This window comes from Hemiscyllium ocellatum, chromosome 46 (genome assembly GCF_020745735.1).
Source record: "Hemiscyllium ocellatum isolate sHemOce1 chromosome 46, sHemOce1.pat.X.cur, whole genome shotgun sequence".
NCBI lineage: Eukaryota > Metazoa > Chordata > Chondrichthyes > Orectolobiformes > Hemiscylliidae > Hemiscyllium > Hemiscyllium ocellatum.
This window is the reverse complement of record NC_083446.1, coordinates 6,265,898-6,287,028: the sequence shown is the minus strand read 5'-3', so window position 1 is coordinate 6,287,028 and position 21,131 is coordinate 6,265,898. Positions and strand designations below refer to the sequence as shown.

Below are 21,131 nucleotides of genomic sequence, written 5' to 3'. Positions count from 1 at the left end.
GTACAACTGATGTAACTGTGTTACTGTTATTGCTGAGTTGGTTAAGAGTCAACTTCATTACTGTGCGTCTCGAGTCCCACGTAGTCACAGCAGAACACCTTCACGACAGGGGTATGAACCAGATGGGTGCTCTCTTACAACATGTGGGCGGCACAGTGGCACAGTGGTTAGCACTGCTGCCTCACAGCGCCAGACACCTGGGTTCAATTCCCAACTCAGGTGACTGACTGTGTGGAGTTTGCATATTCTCCCCATGTCTGCGTGGGTTTCCTCCGGGTGCTCCGGTTAGAATTTGAACCCACATACCCATAACATTGGCCTGAATTGTTAATCCAGTGATTATAGCACTGCACTATGTTATTCAAGTTTGGGTCTGGCCCACATCTTCCTTGGTCTATCTGACCGTGCCCGTTTGAAATACAACAAAATCTTTCAGGCTGTGGCCTTCCCTAGTCTGGAGAAAGGAGCCCCCTCTCAGTCTAGCTATCATCCCCAAAAGCTAATTCTTAGACTTTCTCCAAGTAGCTCTTCACTTTTACTGCAGAGAACGGAGGTCTGCCATTAAGGAACAGAAGGATCAGATTTTGTTATCGCAGGGCTAATTGTTCTTTCTTCTGTTGAATTTCCAGTGGTGTGCCCGCTCCCCTGCATGAACGGAGGGCAATGCAGCTCCAGGAATCGATGCCACTGCCCGTCCAACTTCACCGGCAAGTTCTGCCAGATTGCGGTCAGCGGGCAGGGGCAGCCTCACCAGCCGCAGGCAGGCGAGCAGCTCCCGGACAAGGTCTCCGAAGCCTACAAACATTCGGTCTTCACCCTCCAGCTCACCCCGGACTCGCAGGGTCCCGGGGACCATTCCCCGGGTAAGTACAGCTACGGAATCGTGAGTTCCGGAGGACCTCAGCACAGACCGGAAGGTATCGGACTCTCTTTCTCTCCTCACCTGCGGAAAGGGTCCGCAGTATTCCGTCAGGTCAGGCTTCAGTGGGTCGACCCACGTGAAGCGATGTTGCAAAAACATTGTACTCAAAGGTTTCCTCAGGTCAGCACACGGAGCGAGATCCCAACTCTGTCAGTGAAATGATCGAGCGAATCTCTCATAGAATCCCGACAGTGCGGAAAGAGGCCATTCGGCCCATCGAAGAACATCTCACCCACAACCAGCCACCAATCCCTTCCCTGTGATCCTCCATTTCCCATGGCTAACTCACATGGCCTGTCCATCCTTGGACACAATGGGGCAATTTAGCACGGCCAATCCACCCTAAGCTGCACATCTTTGGACTGTGGGAGGAAACTGGAGCACCCAGCAGAAACCCATACGGGTACAATCCCAACAGTGCAGAAAGAGGTCATTCAGCCCATTGTGTCTGTACCAACCCTCTGAAGAGCATCCCACCCAAACCTGTAACTTCAGAAGGGGATTGTAGCTTAGTTCTCAAAGCCATGCACCGCTGGAGCTCTCCTCACTCTCATTGTCTCTTGACTCATTCATTGTCAACAGCTCCATTATTGTTGTACCATGTGATGGCAAGGTAGATAGAAAGCAGAGTGGGCGGACCTCTGTCCTTTCCTTGTCTAGAAATTCATGCATACAGGTGAAGGAGCCATTGGACAGCTATCATAGAATCCCTACAGTGCATAAAGAGGCCATACGGTCCATCAACTCTGCACCAGTCCTCCAAAGGACATCCCAACCAGACCCAGCACCCCCACCCTTTTCCTGTACCACTGCATTTCCTGTGGCTAACCTACCTGGCCTGTACATCCCTGGACACAACGGGGCAATTTCCCATGGCCAACTCACCCTAACCTAAACATTTTTGGACTGTGGGAGGAAACCAGAGCACCCGGAGGAAACCCACGGGGAGAATGTACAAACTCCACACAGACAGTCGTTTGATGCTGGAATCAAACCCAGGTCCCTGGCGCTAGGAGGCAGCAGTGCTAACCACTGAGCCACTATACCATCCAAAGTAGCTCTTAAATTTTTTTTTTATCCATCTTATGTGACCATTTTTATACATTTATTCACTCACAGGATGTGGACATCACTGGCTAGGCCAGCATTTATAGCCCTGTCCCTAGTTGCCCAATACACAGTTAAAAGTCAGCCACATCGCTGTGGGTCTGGAATCACATGTAGGCCAGACAAGGTAAAGGTGGCAGTTTCCTTCCCTAAAGGACATTAGTGACCCAGATGGGCTTTTCCAATAATCAGCAATGGTTTCATTGGTTAAAATCCAAAAGTGGGCAGCACGGTGGCTCAGTGGTTAGCACTGCTGTCTCACAGCGCCAGAGACCCGGGTTCAATTCCCGCCTCAGGCGACTGACTGTGTGGGGTTTGCACATTCTCCCCGTGTCTGCGTGGGTGTGCTCCGGTTTCCTCCCACAGTCCAAAGATGTGCAGCTTAGGTGAATTGGCCATGCTAAATTGCCCGTAGTATTAGGTGAACGGGGAAAATGTATGGGTGGGTTGCGGATCGGTGTGGACTTGTTGGGCCAAAGGGCCTGTTTCCACACAGTAAGTAATCTAATCTAAACTGCAGATACTGTAAAACAGACATTTCTGGAAAAGCTCAGCAGGCTTGGCAGCATCTGTGAAGGGAAATCAGAGTGAATGATTGGGTCTGGTGACCCTTCTCCAGTTCTGAGGAAGGGTCACCAGAACCTGAAACATTAACTCTGATTTCTCTTCACAGATGCTGCCAGATCTGTTTCATGGTCATCAGTAGACATTTAAATCCAGATTTTTAAAATTGAACTCAAACTTCACCATCTGTCATGGCAGGATTTGAACCCAGCTAATTACCTCGGTCTCTGGATTAACAGTCTAGTGACAATACTAGGGCCATCACCTCCCTAACTGATTCGTTAATTGATTACTGGAGCGCTGACAATATAATACAGGCTAATAAATTCAGTTGGAAATTCAAGAGAACCGTGGCTCACTGGTTAGCACTGTGCTGCATCACCACATCAGGGACTTGGGTTCAATTCCACCCTCAGGCTACTATCTGTGCAGAGTTTACACATTGTCCTCATGTCTGTGCCCTCTGGGTGCTCCAGTTCCCTCTCACGGGTCAAAAATGTGCAGGTTAGGTGCAATGACCGTGCTAAAAGTTACCCTGTCCCGTCCAGGGAAGTGCAGGCAGATGAGCCATGGTTAACGTCTAATTATTGAGGTGAGATATCCGATGGAGGGCTCGTGCAGACTCAATGGGCTGAACAGCCTCTACCTACAGCGTACGGATTCCTTACCCAGACAGTCCTCCTTCAATAAGAAGACGCAAAGTGCCCCAAGCTTGGGTGGCCTCACCAATGTGACCAGAGCGAAACGTCACTATTTTAATTTCCCCGTCTCCCCCCAAGGCAATAACTGATGATGGTGTCTCTCGCTCTTCCAGCACAGCCTCAGCCTGTCATAAATCTGCACGTCAGGCATCCTGCGGAAGCCACGGTGCAGATCCACGGGGTCTCCAGCCTGGGCAGCTACCTGGGGGAGCAGAAGAACCTACTGCACCAGCCAATCCTGGTCCACCACCAACCCGTGCAGAAGGTCAACCATTACCCGCCCAGGACCCTCCCCACCTCACAGAAGAAACTGGGCCGCTGCTTTCAGGAAACCTTGCCGAAGATGGTGAGTGGCACTCCTTTCCTTCTCATGGGAATCGGCGCGGTCAGTGGTCACCAATGGATGGCTCTCAGGCCCACGTACTGCCATAGCCCTGGGTGTGTTAGTTGTAAATGGGTTTGGCTGTAGGGAGGGAGTTCCAGGGTTTCCGACCCTGCAACAGTGAAGGAACGGCCGATATGTTTCCAAGTCAGGATGGTGAGTGGCTCGGAAGGGAACTTTCAGGGGGCTGGTGTTCCCGTTTGTCTGCTGCCCTTCTAGATGGGAGTGGCCAGAGTTTGCTGTTAAAGGAGCCTTGATGAGCGCATCTTGCAGAGGGCACACACTGCTGCAACTGAGAATCAGTGGTGGAGGGGGTGGATGTTGGCGCCATCCAATAGGGTTGCTTTGTCCTGGATGTTGCTAAGCTAATTAACAGGTTTTTAAACACTCAGTTGAGCCAGTGACCTGCAGATGGCCGCACCATCAGCTGCTGGTGGTGACAGGAGGGAGGTTACATCAGGGGCCCTAGGTTATGACAAAGTGTAATTGAGGCCACAACCAGACTTATTGGGGCAGAATGGCCTAAATCTGGCGTTCCTATGTTGAGATAATTTATTTCTTTGCTGTTTTTAGCTTGACATAACCAACACAGAAATATTAGGACTATGACTTCCAGTTAACAGACTACCCACTGTCCACAGAGTTCCCATACACACACACACAGACACAAACACTTTCACACACACAAACGCACACAGACACACAAACACACACAAATACAAACACAACGCGCACGTGCGCACGCACACACACACACACAAACACACACCCTTGGTGAACTCCAACCCTTCCAAAACCCTACACACACACACACACACACACACACACACACACACACACACACACACACACACACACACACACACACACACCCTTGGTGAACTCCAATCCTTCCAAAACCCTACACTCACAAACACACACCCTTGGTGAACTCCAACCCTTCCAAAACCCTTGGCGGGATCAGCCCATGCCCACTTTTCCAGGGAGCACATTCCCAATCTCACAGAATCTCAGCCTCGAGATCAACTTGCTCCCCACCCCTCCCCCACAGTTCCTCCATTGCTCCCAGACCCACAAAGCGACGTGGTTGACCCTCAGCTGTCCTCTGGGCAACTGGGGATGGGCAACAAATGGTGGCCTAGCCAGTGACGCCTGTGAGGGAATTGCGTGTGATTCGAACCCACAATTCGCTGAGTCAGAGGTGAGTGCGCGCACACCACTGAGGCATGTCAGGGACTGCCTCAGTTAAATGCTAGGCGTGTCATTCAAAACCATACATCTGTTACCACCCAGCTCCTCAACAGTGAGGACACTTGCTGTTGGAATGTTCTAAATTTCCATTTCGTTTTGCCGAAATGGCTCCTCCGGTTGCACCGTGTGAGTATTTTCAATGTGCTGGTGGGTTACGGTCATGATCTGAGACCATCTCTCATCCCTTCCTCTCTGGAATAGGGTTCATTGCTTCCGGAGTGTGTTCCCACCAATGCTGGTGCCCTTCCTGGGTATCTGGCTCAGCTCCTTCCTGTGCCGGCCTGAGTCACACTGAATGTTGGGATTCATTAGAACCTCCTCACCCAGCATCGGTTTCCGATCCTCGAAACTGCAGGCCATTCAGCCCATCTGCTCAGTGCACTCTATACAAACCACATCTCACTCAGCCAACCTGTAGGTTCATAGAGTTTTACAGCATGGAATGAGACCCTTCAGTCCAACTCGTCCATGCCGACCAGATATCCTAAATTAATCTGGTCACACTTGCCAGCATTTGGCCCATATCCCTCTAAATCTTTCCTTTTCATGTACCTATCCAGATGCCTTTTAAATGTTTTAATCGTACCGGCCTCCACCAGTTTCTCTGGCAGCTCATTTCATACACACGCTACCCTCTGCGTGAAAAAGTTGCCCCTCAGGTCCCTTTTCTCTAGCCTTAATCCAATGCCCTCCAGTCTTGTCCACCCCTACTCTGGGAAAAAGACCTTAGCTATTCACCCAATCCATGTCTCTCATGATTTTATAAACCTCCAAAAGGTTACCTCTCAGCCTCCGACACTCCAGGGAAAATAGTCCCAGGCGAGGAGACTAGGACCCGTGGATACAGCCTTAGAATTAGAAGGGGTAAATTCAGAACAGAAATGCGGAGACATTTCTTCAGCCAGAGAGTGGTGGGCCTGTGGAATTCATTGCCGCAGAGTGCAGTGGAGGCCAGGACGCTAAATGTCTTCAAGGCAGATATTGATAAATTCTTGATGTCACAAGGAACTAAGGGCTAAGGGGAGAATGTGGGTATGAGATTAGATTACTTACAGTGTGGAAACAGGCCCTTCGGCCCAACAAGTCCACACCGACCCGCCGAAGCGAAACCCACCCATTCCCCTACATTTACCCCTTACCTAACACTACGGGCAATTTAGATTGGCCAATTCACCTGACCCGCACATTTTTGGACTGTGGGAGGAAACCGGAGCACCCAGAGGAAACCCACGCAGACACAGGGAGAACGTGCAAACTCCACACAGTCAGTCGCCTGAGTCGGGAATTGAACCCAGGTCTCTGGCGCTGTGAGGCAGCAGTGCTAACCACTGTACCACCGTGCCGCCCCAAAGTAAGTGGAGTTGAAATGCCCATCAGCCATGATTGAATGGCGGAGTGGACTCGATGGGCCGAATGGCCTTACTTCCACTCCTATGTCTTATGGTCTTAACCTTTTCCCATACCTCAAACTCTCTAACCCTGGCAGCATCCTTGTAAATATTTTTCTGCACCCTTTCAAGTTTAACAACATCTTTCTGACAGCAGGAAGACAAGAACTGAATGCAGTATTCCAAAAATGGCCTATCCAATGTCCTGTACAGCCACAATATGATCTCCCAACTCCTATAGTCAGTGCACTGACCAATAAAGGCAAGTATACCAAACACCTTCTGTGCTAGGAGAAAGTGAGGACTGCAGATGCTGGAGATCAGAGCTGAAAATGTGTTGCTGGAAAAGCACAGCAGGTCAGGCAGCATCCAAGGAGCAGGAGAATCGATGTTTCGGGCATAAGCATTCTTGAAGAAGGGCTCATGCCCGAAACGTCGATTCTCCTGCTCTTTGGATGCTGCCTGACCTGCTGCGCTTTTCCAGCAACACATTTTCACCTTCTGTGCTATCCTGTTTACCTGTGACTCCACCTTCAAGGAAGTATGACCCTTCACTCCACAAGATCTTTTTTGTTCAGCAACACTCCCCAGGACTTTACCATTAAGTGTATAAATCCTGCTCTGATTTGCCTTTCCAAAATGCAGCACCTCACATTTATGTAAATTAAACCCCACCTGCCACTCCTCGGCTCATCTGACCAAGATCCTGTTGTATTCAGAGATAACCTTCTTCGCTGTAGACTACACCTCCAATGTTGGTGTCATCTGCAAACTTACTAACCATACTTCCTATATTCACATCCAAACGATTTACATTAATGACGAAAAGCAGTGGACCCATCACCGATCTTTGCAGCACACTACTGGTCACAGGCCCCCCAGTCCAAAAAGCAATCCTCCCCCACCACCCTCTCTCTCTCTTACCTTCAAGCCAATCTTGTATCCAAATGGCTAGCTGTCCCTGGCTCCCATGAAAAACAAACTTATCTCTCTGTTCCTTACTGCTTTGTGTGCTTGTCCAGTTTCCAATTGATCATCTGAGGTATGTGTCAGATTCCTGATATTTTTAATTCATTGAAACGATGGTGGAAGAGGGAATGCAGATGAGAAAAGTGAATGTGCTCTTGCTGAGATTACAAAATAGGAGGGAGGACAAGGTCTGAGGATAACACAAAGAGCCTGCAGTGGGATTTAGACCAGTGAAGCGAGTGGGCAGATGGAATACAGTGTGGAAAAATATGAGGTTGTGCACTTTGGCAAGAACAGCTGGAGAGCTGGATTTTCATAAAACAGAGAAAGACTGCAGAAAGCCACAATTTGGGACTCTCATGCATAAATAATCAAAAAGAAATGTTAGCATGCAAGTTCAGTAGTTATTAAAGAAGGCAAATGGAATGATGACTGTTATTTCAAAGAGAATGGAGAGTAAAAATAAAGGAAATCTTGGTTCAGAAAAGATATACAAGGATGTCGGGGGGTTTGAGCTACAGGGAGAGACTGAATAGAGTTGGGCTACTTTCCCAGGAGTGTCAGAGGCTGAGGGGTGACCTTTAGAGGGGGCACAGGGTGAATTGTCAAGGTCATTTCCCCAGGGTAAGGGAGTCCAAAATCAGAGGGTATAGGTTTAAGGTGAGAGGGGAATGATTTAAAAGGGACCTGAGGGGCAACTTTTTCACGCAGAGAGTGGTGTGTGTTTGGAATGAAATGGTGGAGACTGGTGCAATTACAACGTTTAAGAAGGCATCTGGATGGGTACATGAATAGAGGGATGTAGGCCAAATACTGGCAAATGGGACTGGATTAATTTAGGATCTCTCGGTGGTGTGGATTGAAAGGTCTGTTCTGTGCTGTACTCCAAAAAGGAGCACTCAAACCTTTTCCCCAGATCGCCTTCCCATGTGTGACTGGGAGTCAACTCAGAATTTAAACGAACAAGCCCTTCTTTATTTTATGCTCTGGGTGCCAATCCTCAGTATAAAACATTCATTTGTTGCAACATTTCCCTCTTATTTCATCGAACAACTTCAGATTCAACTCACTCCATTTCACCTCAGTTTAACGTAATTCACATCTTAACTTGAACACTATGGGTCTGGACTTGTAACAAATACCACCCCAACTCAAAGGGGGCAGGATCCCATAGCTCACCTTCGGTCTGCAAAATCCCCTCTTGGGGCAAAGGACAACGGATATACAGGAACACCACCTCCCCTCGGAGCCATACACCATCCTGACTTGAGTATGTAAAGGCCTTCCCTTTGCTGTCACTGGGTCTGAATTCTGTGACTCCCTCCCCTGAATGGCACTCCCTACACCCCCGCCCTGCGCTCCTTGCTCCCCTCCCAACCACCACTCTTCCTGCTCCGAGCTGCAGCTGGCCACCACCTTCCCGTGTACAATTAGGGGCATGCAACTGAATTCGAGCGGCGCCCGCATTTTGTGAGCAAACGTGTGCACTTGCAAGACCCTCTCCTGGTCTGGGGTGGGGTGGGACCTTGGTGAAGTTGGTATGCCCTGCGGCCAAAAAAACAAATGACCAGGCTGGATGGATTTTGCCCCTCGCCAGCTTAGCGTCACTCAGGCAAATGGTGCCTGACTCCTCATGCAAGTTGAATTGAATTAAATTGATTGTCATGTGTACCGAGGCACAGTGAAAAGTTTTGTCTTGTGAGCAATACAGGCAGATCTCAGAGTTAAGTAGCATAGATAGTAAGTAACAGGTAAACAGTAGCAAAAACAAAAAAAAACACAAGTATAGATGAATGTTAAGAGTTTGTGAGTCCATTCAGTATTTGAACAACAGTAGGGTAGAAACTATTTCAAAACCAGCTGGTGCGTGTGTTCAGGCTTCTGTACCTTCTCCCCAATGGTAGAAAAACATTGCCAGGGTGGGATGGATCTTTGAGAATGCTGGCAGCCTTTCCCTGACAGCGGGCCTGGTAGATGGAATCTATAGATGGGAGGTTGGCCTTTGTGATTGTCCAGGCCGAGTTCACCGCTCTCTGTAACCGTCTCCGATCTTGAATGGTACAGTTGCCTTACCAGGTAGCGATACATCCAGGAATGGGTTACCGGGTGCGGGGCGGAGTGGGGTGGGGGAGTGGTGGTTTGGATGCTGAACACGGCGCAGGTCTAGGTTGGGAGACCTGGCTCTGCAACTGAACTGTCCATAGAACCCCCTATGTTGTGGAAGTGGGCTATTTGGCCCATCCATTCCGCACCGACCCTCTGAAGAGCATTCCAACCAGATCCCACCCCCTTCCTTGGGACCCTGCATTTCCCACGGCTGGTCTACCCAGTCTGCACATCCCTGGGCCCTACAGGGCAATATGGGGTGGGTGTGGGGTAAGGGTTGGGGTTGGTGAAGAGATTGTATAAGACTCTGGTGCGGCCGCATCTGGAGTATTGTGTGCAGTTTTGGTTGCCATACTATAGGAAGGATGTGGAGACACTGGAACGGGTGCAGAGGAGGTTTACCAGGATGTTGCCCGGTATGGTAGGAAGATCGTATGAGGAAAGGCTGAGGCACTTGGGGCTGTTTTCATTGGAGAAAAGAAGGTTTAGGGGTGACTTGATAGAGGTGTACGAGATGATAGGGGTTTAGATAGGGTTGACCATGAGAACCTTTTTCCACGTATGGAGTCAGATATTACAAGGGGGCATAGCTTTAAATTAAGGGGTGGTAGGTATAGGACAGATGTTCGGGGTAGATTCTTCACTCAGGGAGTTGTGAGTTCATGGAATGCCCTGCCAGTAGCAGTGGTGGACTCTCCCTCTTTATGGGCATTTAAACGGGCATTGGATAGGCATATGGAGGATAGTGGGCTAGTGTAGGTTAGGTGGGCTTGGATCGGCGCAACATCGAGGGCCGAAGGGCCTGTACTGCGCTGTATTTTTCTATGTTCTATGTTCTATAGTGGGTGCAGGGAGGGAGAGTGGCTGTGTGTCGGGGGAGCGGTGAGAGTGTCACTTTACACACCCTTTGACTATTGTTTCCATCAGAATACCCTTCGCCTCGTAGTTTTTATAATTTATAAATGGAAAGCTCCGCCCCGAGGTGCCTGCTCACTGGGGAGCGGTGTGCTTTAACAATCCGTCTCTGTGTTTTTGTTCTTTATTCACACAGTGCAGTAAGCCACTGCCGGGTCTGACCAAAGAGGAAGATTGTTGTGGAAGTGTTGGAGCATCTTGGGGGTTCAGTAACTGCAACAAGTGTCGTCACCAGCACCGTGAGTACATTGCTGTCCCATCAGATCATGAGTTGGAGATGCCGGGGTTGGACTGGGCTGTACAGAGTTAAAAAAATCTCACAACACCAGGTTATAGTCCAACAGCTTTATTTGGAAACACTAACTTTTGGACCACTGCTCCTTCATCAGGTGGTTGTGGAGAGTAAGATCATAAGACACAGAATTTATAGCAAAGGTTTACAGTAACTGAAATGACATATTTAAAAAGAGCAGGATTGTTTGTTAAGTCTCTCATCTTTTAGAATGATTGTGTGGTTTCAATTATTTCCTATGTAAATCGTAAAACTTTTGTAAAAGTTACATTCTCAAGTGAACTTTAACAATTGGTGTCATGTCGGCCCACGTAATGTATTGAAGGTGTGAGCTTCCCTGTGTGAGGCTGTCTGTGCCACAATGGTCAGGATGATTCTAATCTAAAAAACGGATTTACAGAATCATACATGGATTTGTGCAGTTTTTGAGCAAAGTAAAATGTAATTCTGCAAGTACAAATTCACCCCACAACCTTATATGTGTATGCATGCATGTGTGTGTGTGCGCGTACATGTGTGTGTGAGTGTGTGGCTGTTTGGGGGGGAAGGGAGTGGTTATGACATCAGCGTGGACTATCCCCTCTCTGCACTGGGACCACTGTTATTAAGCTGTAACCAGTTCAGCCTTTTGGGGTTGGACAGTCTATCCACTGCTCCCGAGGTAACCGGTTTGCTTGGTGCAGCGCCTACATTTGCTCCTGAGATTTTGCATCTGACTGCGTGTGTGTTCCAGTGTTAATTCCTTCAGCTTTCCCCGGTTTCCATCACTTATTCCGATGCATTCAGCTGCCCAGGGTCTGAGGCTGGACACTTCCAAGCATAGGCCTCCCACCAAGCCCCCCCTCAGCCCCTGAAACATGGTGGACACAGACTCAAGTGAAAAGGCCTTTAATTTGAGAATTTTTTAAGACTTTGCATTCCTGTGCTAAGCTACTTCTGTCACTCTTTCAATTCTATAACAAATGCTTAAAGTATCTATACAGGTAGTTCTCCTGTAACATGCATTTCGTAAATGCGATTTGTGAATTGCTCACCCATTTTTTTACTGAGGATATTCTAAATCTCCTGGTTATGCTATGATTTGGAGATGCTGGTGTTGGACTGGGGTGGCCAAAGTTAAAAATCACACAACACCAGGTTATAGTCCAGGAGGTTTACTTGGAAGCATTAGCTTTCGGAGCTTCGCTCCTTCATCACAACCACCTGATGAAGGAGCAGCGGTCTGAAAGCTAGTGCTTCCAAATAAACCTGTTTGACTATATCTTGGTATCATGTGATTTTTAACCTGTTATGTTAGCTCACCATTTTTATTATAAGGTGAACTCCTTTTCGCTGTTGTGCGATTCCATCCCCTGTATTACCAGCCAGATGAGATTTATTCTGCTGGCTTATCCATTGCAACAGGTTGCCGTCTGTGTGTGTGCATTTGTTTTTTATTGCTTCTGTCTGCAACTAAAGTAGGGGAAGCGAACATTGGAACGTATTTGCTGGAATGCTTATTGGGATCATGCACAGAGTTGGGAGGCATAGGGACTGAGGAGCGAGAAGAGAGAGAGAGAGAGATAGGGAGCGAAAGAAGGTGCAAATGCAGCCGTGTCCAGCCCCTTCATCTCTCCCCACTCCACTCCATCCCCAAGTTCTGCCTGATCCACGTTCACCCAGTCTCCGTTTGAAGGGCAGGGGGAGTTTCTGAGAGCCTCAATCTCTCTGAAACCCGAGTCCCGTCAAATCTCCTGGCCCTTCAGAGCATCCCATCCCTTTAGCCATTCCTGCCCAACTTCTGGAAGTTTCATGGAGTTTAATGGCAGAGAGGCAGATTCTGTATAAACTCCACTCCACAAGAAGCCGGGAATACGACAGTTACATTGGAAAATTGCGCTTGTAACAGCCTGGCATTTAGGCCCCATTACTTCAGTTGCGCGATTTTCTATAACAAGAGGGGAACAACATTATAGAAGAACTACCTGTACCTAGGTACCCTGTATCCAAGATGGTACTAGAGGCGACATTGCAAACTTTTCACTGCACTCATTTGAGTGCACGAAACAATAAAGGCTAATTCCAACTCCAACTCCAATTCTCTCTTCCTTGTTATGTGACTCAATGTCAGAAATGTTTGTCTTCTGTAAAGCACCTAGGGCATACTAGTGTGACTTAGCAGTGCCTACCCCTCTCTGGAATTGTTGGTAATGCCATCGTTACCTTGGGTAATCCCCAAAAAGCCATGGCTCCTTACATCTTGGCTTCTGTTACCCAAGCTTGACTGGCAGGGAGTCCTGGTTTCAGACAATTAAACGCGAGCAGTAACTCCAGCCACACGTGCCCCTTGGCTGTCACAGAACTGAGCGAAAGTGAGGACTGCAGATGCTAGAGATCAGAGACAAGTTCAGAGCGGTGCTGGAAAAGCGCAGCAGGTCAGGCAGCATCTGGGGGGGACAGGAAAATCGACGTTTCAGGCAGGAGCCCTTCATTCCTGTCACAGAACTGGCCTGTCTCACTGAGATCCTTGGTGGTGAGGGGAGGTGGAACTTGTGCTGAACTAAAACCACCGATTCGATTTGGAGAACTTTCCGCGTGTCAGGTCAGGTATGCAGGTGAAGGAATACAAAGGTTGTCTAAGTTGTGAATCCCCCGGCCAATTCATAAAGGAAGGCAAGATTTGCATTTATGTAGCGCCATTTGGAACGCAAGGACATCCCAAAGCGCTTTTGAGAGAAGGAGTCTTGAAAGTGCTACCGCTGTCATATTGTAGGAAGCACCACGGTGCACAGCCAGAACCCACAAGTGGAACTCATGGACAGATGTTCCTACTTGCCTGATCTTGGGTCAGACAGATCCATCTTGGTTGCAGGACACCCTGGAGAACTCCCTTTCTCTTCTTTGATATGGGATTGTCCGGCATCCACGTCAGAAGGCAGCAGGAGCTGTCCCATCTGACTGGTGTTAGTGCAGCTTTCCTGTTTAATAAACTGCTTGAAGGTACCATTTCTCAGGGCTCCTGATAAACATGCAACAATCCCATTTACATTGTGAGAGCTGTAGAGATGTATAGCATGGAAGCAGACCTTTCGGTCCAATTCGTCCATACTGACCAGACACCCTAAATTAATCTAGTCCCGCCTGCCTGCTCCTGGCCCATATCCCTCCAAACCCTTTCCTATTCATGTCCTTAATCCAAATGTCTTTTAAACATTGTAACCGCATCTACCACTTCTTCAGGAAATTTGCCCCTCATGTCTTTTTTAAATGTTTCTCCCCTCACCTTGAAAATATGCTCCCTAGTCTTGAAATTCCCCCATCCTAAGGAATCCCCCATCCTACCGTCAACTCAATCCACACCTCTCATTATTTTATAAACTTCTATCAGCTTGCTTGTCAACCTCCTACTCTCCGGTGAGAGAAATGCCAGTCTATCCAGCATTTCTTTATAACTGAAAGCTTGAATACCCAGCAATATCCTGCTAAATCTCTCCTGAAACCTCTCCAGCTTAATAAGATCATTCCTATAACTGGGCGGCCAGAACTGGACACAATACTCTAGAAGAGACCTCACCTATGTCATGTACAACCTCAATTTACGCCCCAACTCCTGGTCTGAACAATGAAGGCAAGTGTACCAGAAGCCTTTTTAACCACTTGTCTTTCTATGACGAAAACTTCAAAGAATTATGTACCTGCATCCCTAGGTCCCTCTGTTCTACAACACTACCCAAGGCCCTATTGTCTATTGTCTATTGCCGTTCCATTAATTGTATAAGCTCTGCCCCTGTTTGTTATACCAAATTGCATTTATCCAGGTTGAACTCCATCTTCCATTTTTCAGTCCATTGACTCATTTGATCCAGATCCCTTTGTAATCTTATAAATTTTAACTGCTAGGGTTTTGACTTAGAGCATGAGTGAAGGAGTAATGACTTACTGGTCAGCAGGGCGGTGCTATTGAAGCTGCAGATGGCATTATATCAGAGATACAATGTGATAGTATGGAAATATTTCTTTCCTCTCGTTTAAGCAAGGTATTTACTCCGTTGCATTGTGTGCAGTTCTCGTATCCAAAAAAAGAGGGTGGGACTGCAATGAGAGGGAGATTTACCAGGACGTGACCCGAGCTGGAGAGTTCTAGAGATTGGATGGACTGGAGTTGTTTTACTTGGAGCATGATTGAGAGATATAAAGTGATGAGGGGCACTGAGAGAGTAATCAGGAAGAAACCTTTCCCCTTGGGAGAGGGATCGATGATTGGGGGGAGGGTTGGGGGGGGGGGGGCGGTGCCAAGGGAAGAGGCGGGAGGTTGAGAGGGGAAGCAGGGAAAAACGGTTTCACCCAGAGGGTGGGAATCTGGAACTCATTACCTGTGAGGGTGAGGGAGACTCCTCATCACATGGAGCCATAGAGATGTACAGCATGGAAACAAACCCTTCGGTTCAACTCGTCCATGCCGACCAGATATCCTAAATTAATCTAGTCCCATTTGCCAGCACTTGGCCCTTATCCCTCTAAACGCTTTCTATTCATATACATTGAAGAGAGATTTAGGTGATCATTTGTGAAGCCAAGGCTATGAGCCAAGCGCTGGGAAATTTTTAAAAGATTTAACCGTTTGTGGGATTTGGGTGTCGCTGGCTGGGTCAGCATTTATTGCCCGTCCGTGGTTGTCCCCTTGAGAAGGTGGGGGTAAGCTGCCTCCTTGAACCACTGCAGTCCACCTGCTGTGAGTGGACCCACGATGCCACTGGGGAGGGAGTTCCAGGTTTAGAAAAGTGAGGTGGTTGTCTTTGACTGGGGTAGACTTGATGGGCTGAAGGGCCTTATCCTGTGCTGTGGACCCCTTACAAATATGTGAGAGTTTGCCGAACGTTGGTCTCGAAAACATTAACCACGGTGCTTTGAGTGAGTTGGCTGCTGTAAGGGGAGGGGAAGTCTTCACTGAGGTCACCCCGATCGTATTTTGATGGGTGCAGCAGTTTTGTCCAGGTTGGCTGCACAGTAGAAATGGATAGTTTGGGGATTCTGCGAAATGAGAAGGAATTGGATGGGGCTTGGGAATGACAGAGGAGGAGAGAGAGAGAGAGAGAGAGTGAGAGGTAAATCCATTCATTGCGAGGTGACTGTGAAATGTCAGTGTTTGACCATTCTGGCTTGGCCGATGGTGACATGCAACATCACGATCCTGAGGGGAAACTGTGCACGGGCGCCCACAGGAATGCCTTAGCCTTTCACCACGTGCTGGTTCCTGGCATCCTTGGGTCAGCCCGGATGCCAAACACATTCCTGTGGCTCCTCTGTGAAAAGGCATTCCTTTCTCTGAATACCTGATGTACACTGTGTCCGAGCAATGAGCTAAAACACAGCCAGGTTTCTCGAACCAGCTGGGGCCTCCACCAGTTTTACTTGCCGTTGTTAAGATGTTCAATCAAATTGATGGAAGGACACAGGCTGTGGGTGACGAGGACTTGACAACCAGGCTTCATGTACAATAGCTATGCCATTAATTGATGACATGCGCAGTGTCTCAGTAGCTCCATTATTGTGGTTATCGTGTTCCCCCTGTGAACTGCCCCTGCTGACTTATCATTACTTCTGGTCATCGTGTCATCTTCATGTCCCCTCCCTAGGCATCAGGACCCACCCTGGTGTCAACCTATCCCACCTGTCACAATTGCCACCTCTTTTATAGAACACTCAGGTTCACTTTCAGAGAGTGTTACAGTGAGGGGCGTGGGGTATATCTGAGAGTGTTACAGTGAGGAGTGTGGGGTATATCTGAGAGTGTTACGGTGAGTGGTGTGGGGTTTATCAGGGTGTATTAAAGTGAGGGGTGCAGAGTATATCAGAGAGTGTTACAGTGTGGGGTATATCTGAGATTGTTATAGTGATGGGGGGTGGGGTATATCTGAGAGTGTTACAGTGAGGAGTGTGGGATATCTCATAGAGTGTTATAGTGAGGGGTGTGGGGTATATCAGAGAGTGTTACAGGGAGGGGTGCGGGGTATATCAGAGAGTGTTACAGTGAGGGGTGTAGGTTATATGAGAGAGTATTATGGTAAGGGGTGTGGGGTATATCAGAGAGTGTGACAGCGAGGCGTGTGGGGTATATCAGAGAATGTTACAGTGAGGGGTGTGGGGTATATCAGAGATTATGACAGTGAGGGGTGTGGGGTGTCTCAGAGTGTTACAGCGAGGCGTGTGGGGTATATTGGAGAATGTTACAGTGAGGGGTGTGGGGTATATCAGAGCGTGTTACAGTAAGGGATGTGGGTATGTCAGAGAGTGTTACAGTGAGGGGTGTGGGGTATATCAGAGTATTGCAGTGAGGGGTGTGGGGTATGTCAGAGTGTTGCAGTGAGGGGTGTGCAGTATATCAGAGCGTGTTGCAGTGAGGGGTGAGGGGTATATCAGAGAGTGTTACAGTGAGGGGTGTGTGGGTATATCAGAGAGTGTTACAGTGAGGGGTTTGGGGTATATTAGAGAGTGTAACAGTGAGGGGTATGGGGTATATCAGAGAGTGTTACAGTGAGGGGTGTGGGGGTCTCAGTGTGACAGTGAGGGGTGTGGGGGTCTCAGAGTGTGACAGTGAGGGGTGTGGGGTATATCAGAGAGTGTTACAGTGAGGGGTATGGGGTATATCAGAGAGTGGAACAGTGAGGGGTACATCAGAGAGTGTTACAGTGAGGGCTGCAAGGTATATCAGAGTGTGTTATGGTGAGGTGTACGGCGTATATCAGAAAATGCTACAGTGAAGGGTTTGGGGTATATTAGAGAGTGTTACCGTGAGGGGTGCGGGGTATTTCAGAAAGTGTTACAGTGTGTGGGGGGTGGGGTATATCAGAGTATAACACTCAAGGGTGCGGGGTGTATCAGAGTGTTTCAGTGAGGGATGTGAGGAATATCAGAGTGTGTTACAGTGAGGAGTGTGGGGTATATTAGAGAGTGTTACAGTGAGGGGTATAGGGTATATCAGAGAGTGTTACAATGAGGGGTTTGGGGTATATTAGAGAGTGTTACAGTGAGGGGTGTGGGGGTCTCAGAGTGTGACAGTGAGGAGTGTGGGGTATATCAGAGAGTGTTACAGTGAGGGGTGTGGGGTATATCAGAGAGTGTAACAGTGAGGGGTGTGGGTATATCAGAGAATGCTACAGTGAAGGGCTTGGGGTATATTAGAGAGTGTTACAGTGAGGGGTGTGGGGTATATCAGAGAGTGTTACAGTGAGGGGTGTGGGGTATATCAGAGAGTGTTACAGTGAGGGGTGTGGGGTATATCAGAGAGTGTTACTGTGAGGGGTGTGGGGTATATCAGAGAGTGTTACAGTGAGGGGTGTGGGGTATATCAGAGAGTGTTACAGTGAGGGGTGTGGGGTATATCAGAGAGTGTTACTGTGAGGGGTGTGGGGTATATCAGAGAGTGTTACAGTGAGGGGTGTGGGGTATATCAGAGAGTGTTACAGTGAGGGGTGTGGGGTATATCAGAGAGTGTGACATTGAGGGGTATGGGGTATATCAGAGAGTGTTACAGTGAGGGGTATGGGGTGTCTCAGAGTGTTACAGTGAGGGTGTGGGGTGTCTCAGAGTGTTACAGTGAGGGGTATGGGGTATATCAGAGAGTGTTACAGTGAGGGGTATGGGGTGTCTCAGAGTGTTACAGTGAGGGTGTGGGGTGTCTCAGAGTGTTACAGTGAGGGGTATAGGGTATATCAGAGAGTGTTACAGTGAGGGGTGTGGGGTATATCAGAGAGTGTTACAGTGAGGGGTATGGGGTATATCAGAGATTGTTACAGTGAGGGGTGTGGGGTGTCTCAGAGTGTTACAGTGAGGGGAGTGGGGTATATCAGAGAGTGTTACAGTGAGGGGTATGGGGTATATCAGAGAGTGTTACAGTGAGGGGTGTGGGGTATATCAGAGAGTGTTACAGTGAGGGGTGTGGGGTATATCAGAGATTATGACAGTGAGGGGTGTGGGGTGTCTCAGAGTGTTACAGTGAGGGGTATGGGGTATATCAGAGAGTGTTACAGTGAGGGGTGTGGGGTATATCAGAGAGTGTTACAGTGAGGGGTGTGGGGTATATCAGAGAGTGTTACAGTGAGGGGTGTGGGGTATATCAGAGATTATGACAGTGAGGGGTGTGGGGTGTCTGAGAGTGTTACAGTGAGGGGTATGGGGTATATCAGAGAGTGTTACAGTGAGGGGTGTGGGGTATATCAGAGAGTGTTACACTGCTCCGCATGGAGTGTCTCGGGGAGTGTGATGGTTAAAAATTCCTGGACGGTTTGCTCGCCATGAAATATCAAGGCCCTTTGCCAAAAACAACAATTAAATAAATTCGACAGATTCCTTCAGTACAAAGTCTGCAGAATCCATGCCAAACTCGGAGACAACAGGGAGGGAAAAAAATTAAGACTGCGTAGCAATCTCCCCACCGTTTCTGTGGAAGTGCATTGCGTGCAGAGAGGGACACCAGTCTGTCCAGGGCCCAGATTGATGCTCCTGAGATGTGCGGGATTCCTGAGCCCAGCCCGCCATAATCCGCACCCCTATTTGGGGGGGGGGGGAGGTAGGCAAGGGCAAGAGCTGTGCACTGTCCTCATACCCCCCCCCCCGCTACTCAACGTTTAACCCAGCATTTACCCTCCCTTGGAGATCACTCGCTGTTGGAACCAGGCCATTTGGAGCACCAACAAGTGAGAGGTCTTTGCCTCTCTCAGGGGCAGGAAGGGGGACAGAGGGGGCTCGGTGTGGGAGGAGGCGAGAGAGAGAGAGAGACAACAACGTTGGAAAGTGTTGGAAAGCAGCTGCCTGCAGCCCAGACAAAAGGCCCTTTGAGTCGTTGTCAGGAAAGGAGAAATTGTTTTTTCACAGCATTCGAACCGAACAGAGCCAAGTCATTAGGGAGAGAGAGAATGAAAAGGGAGAGAGAGAGAGATATTTAAGCTGTTAAGTTTGTTTTCCAGTGATGCTGAGCCTGACTGGGTGTGGCCTAGATCGATGGCAGAGCGGGCTCAAGAGAGAACTGAAGAGAGACAGGCGTGTGTGGCTGGATCAAGTTAACCTTTCCCCCCTGTCAGCGTTGCCTTTCGCTTCCCGACCTGGACTCTTCTTGCCAGTGGCTCCCCGCTTCCTCCCATCCAGCGTGGGCCAAAGGGTCATTCGATTCACTAGGCCGCACAGCCTAGTTGCAGGGAGCGCTGCAACCAAGATAGAGAGATACAGGGGGTCTACCTTGGGCAGAATACCCCCATTTGATTTCTCCAGCCTGGGGGCACTGAGTCCAAATGTGACTTTCCCTCTTCCTGTGTCCCCCACACCCTGTGCTGTTTCCCTGCCACCCAAACCCTGAAGTCTCCCCCGCTTGTGGGATCGGGAAACCGTTTTGCCGTTCAAGACAGAGTGTAGCAATCTCAGTTTAGGGTCAGCCATGGCCTCCTGAATGAGATGTTTGAGCTGACCAGAGTCCCAGAGTGAGGGAGAGATGTCAACTCTGGTTCCTCATCAATGTTTAATCATCCCTCTGTGAACAGGTGACAGATCCTCAGTGAGGAGGGGGCTGGCCATGGAAGGGTCTGTTTCCATGCAGTTTGACTGTATACTCTATAAAGCCAACAGCAGGAGATAAAACCTTTACTTCCTGGGGATAGGCCTTTCCTGCAGGCCTCACCAAATACAAAGTTGGTGGAGTTATTATCCTCAATCTGTAACAATAGTTTTAACATCTCGTTTCCCTGAGCTCTCCTTTTATTTAACTCCATTATTTTTGTTAAAGTTGGGTTTGGACAGACACACACAGACGCACACATAGACTCACAGACACACAGACTCAAAGATATACACATACGCACACTCACAGATACACATGCACACAGAGGCTCACAGACATACACACAGATACATAGACATATATAGACACACAGGGACACAGGCACACACATACAGAAACACACAAACATACATACACATAGATACTCACACAGACACAGACACACACACACACACACACACAGACTCAAAGATATACACACATGCACACTCAGATACACATACACACAGAGGTTCACAGACATACACACAGATACACAGACGTAGGCACAGATACAGACATACACAGAAACATCACAGACATATGTAGACACACAGGGACACAGGCACGCACACACACACAAAAACACACGTAGACACACAGGAAAGAGAAGATATATTTTATTGGAAGAGATGACCGTCAGGACTGTGAATAGTGTTCCGAGTGTGGTCCAACAACATCCCATTTACAGGTGTTGTTGGAAAATGCCCAGTTTAGTTCAAAGCTATGAAAGGATATCAGGGTGGGGAATGGGAGTAGGAGAGCAGCAATAGCATTGAGAGGGGTGAATAGGTTTGTTCAATGTGGACCCACAGACCTCTCCCAATTGGCACATGCACAGAGCTGGCAAACGTGAGGGTGGGGAGGTTGCATATCGCCATGGGGTGAATTCCAAAGCTAACCAGTAACTGGGTTGCCATAGCAATTTGATATGAGTGTTAAAAGTGATTAGGGCCCGGAGGCAAT

General features: G+C 48.6%; 1 protein-coding gene across 3 annotated transcripts in view; it reads left to right on the top strand.

Moving 5' to 3' along the window:
* ltbp3 (latent transforming growth factor beta binding protein 3) overlaps positions 1–21,131 on the top strand; it is a 189,039-nt gene that overhangs the window by 91,057 nt on the left and 76,851 nt on the right. For 2 of the 3 annotated variants that reach the window (XM_060855602.1, XM_060855601.1), the window contains exons 2-4: positions 630–917; positions 3,408–3,640; positions 10,442–10,544. In XM_060855602.1, coding sequence (XP_060711585.1) covers positions 630–917; positions 3,408–3,640; positions 10,442–10,544 — 624 coding nt within the window. The remainder of the gene's footprint in view (positions 1–629; positions 918–3,407; positions 3,641–10,441; positions 10,545–21,131) is intronic. The other variant, XM_060855603.1, reaches the window with a different exon arrangement.